The following is a 3,817-nucleotide window of genomic DNA, read 5'->3' on the forward strand; positions in this document are numbered from 1 at the left end:
TTTTTTTTTTTTTTTTTTACAAACTACAGTTGAAATGCAACACTGCTCATGTTTCACGCTGATTCACTAACTCAGAGTTTCGTCGTCCTCAGTTTGCCTCGTCGTTCACCAGCGAGAGCACTCTGCCTCCGAATCTGCTGCTGCCGACCAACCTGGTGGATCCTTCCAGATACAGTGAGTCAGCATTTAACGTCTCAGCTGAATGTTTATGTTGTTGTCGTCATATTGTGAGAGAAGATATGTCTTTATATTTCACAAATAAAGTCCTCCTGCAGTCGGATTTGTCTCACGACAGTTTCATAATGACGTGATTTTTTAGAAGATAAAAGATCTTTAATGTTGTGTTTGTGCCGATGCTTCAGCAACGCGTGTGCAACATTTTTGTGATGTTTTTTTTTGTAATGTTCAGTGTTGGTTATGTTGTGATTTATGATATTGTACGATATTGTGCTTTGCTTGGTGGCCACGTTTGCAAAATGTCAGGAAGTCCAGAGCCAATCGCAGCAGGATTTTAGGGTATTTTGAGGATTTTAGGACGTTTCTCGGATTTTAATACTTTTCCCGGATTTAGGATGTTTCAAGCATTTTTGGATGTTTGTAGGATTTTGGACATTTCTAGGATGTTGGGATGTTTTCGGATTTTAAGACATTTCTTGAATGTTGGGACATTTCTAGGATTTGAGGACATTTTGAGGAATTTAGGGTGTTTTGGGGATTTTAGGACGTTTCACGTCTGGGGTTGTGGGGGATCCTCCACTGGCATTTTATCAAATAAAAAAGCTCTATTTTGATGCTGTTTTATATCCTTTGGCACCTTATGGATACTAAAAGTACAAAACCAATTCCCAGTGTGAATCACAAACCATGCCACTCTAATAATAATAATAACCATAATAATAATAACCATAATAATAATAATGCATTTTATTTATAGAGCATTTTTCACAATACTCAAAGACACTCAACAGAGACAAAAACAAAGTCAGCTGAAGTCAGTAAAGCGTACTGAGCAGAGCGATTTCTCAGATATGTTATTTTAATAAAACTCTGTTCGTCACATCAAAGACGTCCATCTCTGACGGGTGTTTGTGTCCTCCTGTGTCCTCCTGCAGAGCGTCCTCGTCCTCCCGCAGACTGCTCCCTGCCTCTCCTCAGGAAGTGCGATGCCGTCGTTCCAGCTCACCTGAGCCCCGTCCAGACGTGGGTGGAGACTCTGGAGAGGACGGACGGCGAGCCGCTGGGTTTGGCTCAGCTCCACCCGGACGTCTTCGCGGTTCCTCCGAGGTGAAGATGAGTTTATTTTCATCAGGAGAGCGTTGTTATTGTTCTTCCCTCCTCCTTTCCCTCAAACATCATTCAGAATTAGCTCTGTGTTCGTGACTAGATTAAAAACAGACCTGAGGTGTGGACGGACAGGTGAATGGACATCCTGAGAGACACCAACCGAAAAATCTGTTTGAACATTTGAGTGAATCCTCTTTTTGTTTTCTGTCCTCTCAGGCTCGATATTATTCACGAGGTGGAAACATGGCAAAGAAACTTTAAAAGAATCGTAAGTCAAAGATTCGCTCGTTTTCACGTGTTTGTCTTGTGTGTTGTGAAATGCTGTGATTTATGTTTCAGTGACGTATTCTTGACACGTTTCGGCTTCAGCTCCCACTTATTTTTTTTTCAGCAGATGCAGAACGAGAAAATTTTCTTTTTCCGGTGGTCCATTTTCTAAGTCTAAAAAATATTTTGTTTATGTGTGAAATAGAGTGAATTTTTCTTTTTTTGGGCCAGAAAAAAACATTTTTTTTTTTCATTCAAGAAATTTTGTTTTGTTTGTGTGAGAAAAAAAAAATTGGGGGCAAGAATTTTTTTGGGGGGCAAGAAAAAAAAAATTAATGAACCAATTAAATTAAATTAATATTGCTGTTAAACTATTTGTACTCATTAAACTACATTGTTTATTTAAGAAAGGCTCCGTCTATGAATAAAACTCAAACAGGTTAAAAGAAATCATCTTTAATCTTGCCATCAGTGTCTGACTGAAACACTATACCTTTTATTTACTGTTACTAACAGTTTTTTTGTTTTTTTCCAGAGCCACGCCCACACAAAGGTCAGGTCAGAGGTCAGAGGTGGAGGCCGGAAACCATGGAGACAGAAAGGAAGTGGAAGAGCTCGCCACGGAAGCATCCGATCACCGATATGGAGAGGAGGCGAGTGTGATTTATTTATCTGCATCATGTGCTGTTTTATCTTTATTATTTAGTGTTTTAAACACTGAGATGTCCTGGAGAACTTTTCCAACACTTCACCTGGAAGTTCTCACCTCAGCGGGATCATCGTCAGAGACAGACGATGTTTCTTATTTTCGGTTGTGAGGCAGTCTGATAACAGGTGATGTTTTTCTCAGGTGGGGTCGCTAATGGACCCAGAGGGCCGACCAGTTACTACTACATGTTGCCCATGAAGATTCGAGTGCAAGGACTCAAAGTGGCTCTGAGCTCCAAGCTGGCGCAGGTAACTGGAACCCGTTTAAACTATTTAAATTACTTCAGACCATATTGAAATAGTCAAAAAGTGATTTTTCAGCATTTATCCAATTATGTTTTCTGTCCATCTGTCTTCTTCATATTTGACATATTTGGACTCAATGATAAACTGATTAGATTTTGTTTTTTAAAGGTCAAGGTCACTGTGAACTTGCATTTGTTTCATTCTTGTGAATGCAATATCTCAAGAACGCCTTGAGAGATTTTTCAATTTTGGCACAAAAACTCAAGAATTAACTGATCAGATTTTGGTGGTCATAGGTGAAAGGTCACTGTGACCTTTTGCCTGAATCATTCTTGCATAAGTGATATCTTAAGAAAACTGAAGAAAATTTGCCAACATTTGGCACAAATGTTCAAGCAGACTCAAGAATGAACTAATCAAATTTTGGTGGTCATAGGTGAAAGGTGACTGTGACCTTTTGCCTGAATCATTCTTGCATAAGAGATATCTTAAGAACACTGAGGAAATTTGTTAACATTTGGCACAAATGTTCAAGTGGACTCAAAAATTAGCAGGTCAGATTTTGGTGGTCATAGGTGAAAGGTTACTGTGACCTTTTGCGTGAATCATTCTTGCATAAGCGATATCTTAAGAACACTGAGGAAATTTTTCAACATTAAAAAATGTTCAAGTGGACTCAAGAATGATCAAATTTTGGTGGTCATAGGTCAAGGACACGGTGACCTTGCATTTATCTTATTCGTTTGAAAGCAACATATCAACAGCATTTTTAGGGAATTTCTGAAAATTTGGCACAAACATTCCCTTGGACTCAGCCTGTGCCATAGATCAATCATCATAACTATGGACGATAATCTGAACACTGAGAAAAATGAGCCTATTTTCCACCTGAAAAAAAAAAATCCACACATGCAGATTTTTTTTTTCTCGCCAAAAAAAAAAATCACCCAAAAAATTAGGTCTTCAACTAAAATATTTTGTTTATTGATGAATCTGCGTTTATTTAAAATAAAAAATAACATTGGTTTTTTATCAGTCATGGCAAGCTATGACAAAAAATGCATTTGAGAAGATAAATGATAAATCAAACTGTTGTTTTGCAGGACTACCTTCACATTGTGGACTCTCTGAACATCCCCACACCTGACCCTCAGTACCTGCTGGACCTCATAAAACACAAACACTGGGGGCAGTCGGTGTTGATAGTCGACGTGTGAGTATCAGCGGCGTGGCTCCTGTATGACTCAGCTTTAAAATTGGTCGGCCGTTTGCTCGGTGCTCACAGTGTTCACGTCACTTTCAGAGGTGAAGA

The 3,817-nt window shown here is 39.0% G+C and overlaps 1 protein-coding gene across 1 annotated transcript; it reads left to right on the forward strand.

Annotated features, from left to right (window-relative positions):
• Positions 1-92: 92 nt before the first annotated feature.
• Positions 93-3,718, forward strand: mrpl4 (mitochondrial ribosomal protein L4; the record flags this gene model as incomplete). Its single annotated transcript, XM_042514576.1, has 6 exons — positions 93-174; positions 1,113-1,284; positions 1,501-1,552; positions 2,087-2,204; positions 2,402-2,508; positions 3,609-3,718. Coding segments are annotated over 6 exons (641 nt in total), but the record flags the coding sequence as incomplete, so codon positions are not given.
• Between the last annotated feature and the right edge of the window lie 99 nt (positions 3,719-3,817).

Source organism: Plectropomus leopardus, unplaced genomic scaffold (genome assembly GCF_008729295.1).
Source record: "Plectropomus leopardus isolate mb unplaced genomic scaffold, YSFRI_Pleo_2.0 unplaced_scaffold15379, whole genome shotgun sequence".
Taxonomy (NCBI): domain Eukaryota; kingdom Metazoa; phylum Chordata; class Actinopteri; order Perciformes; family Serranidae; genus Plectropomus; species Plectropomus leopardus.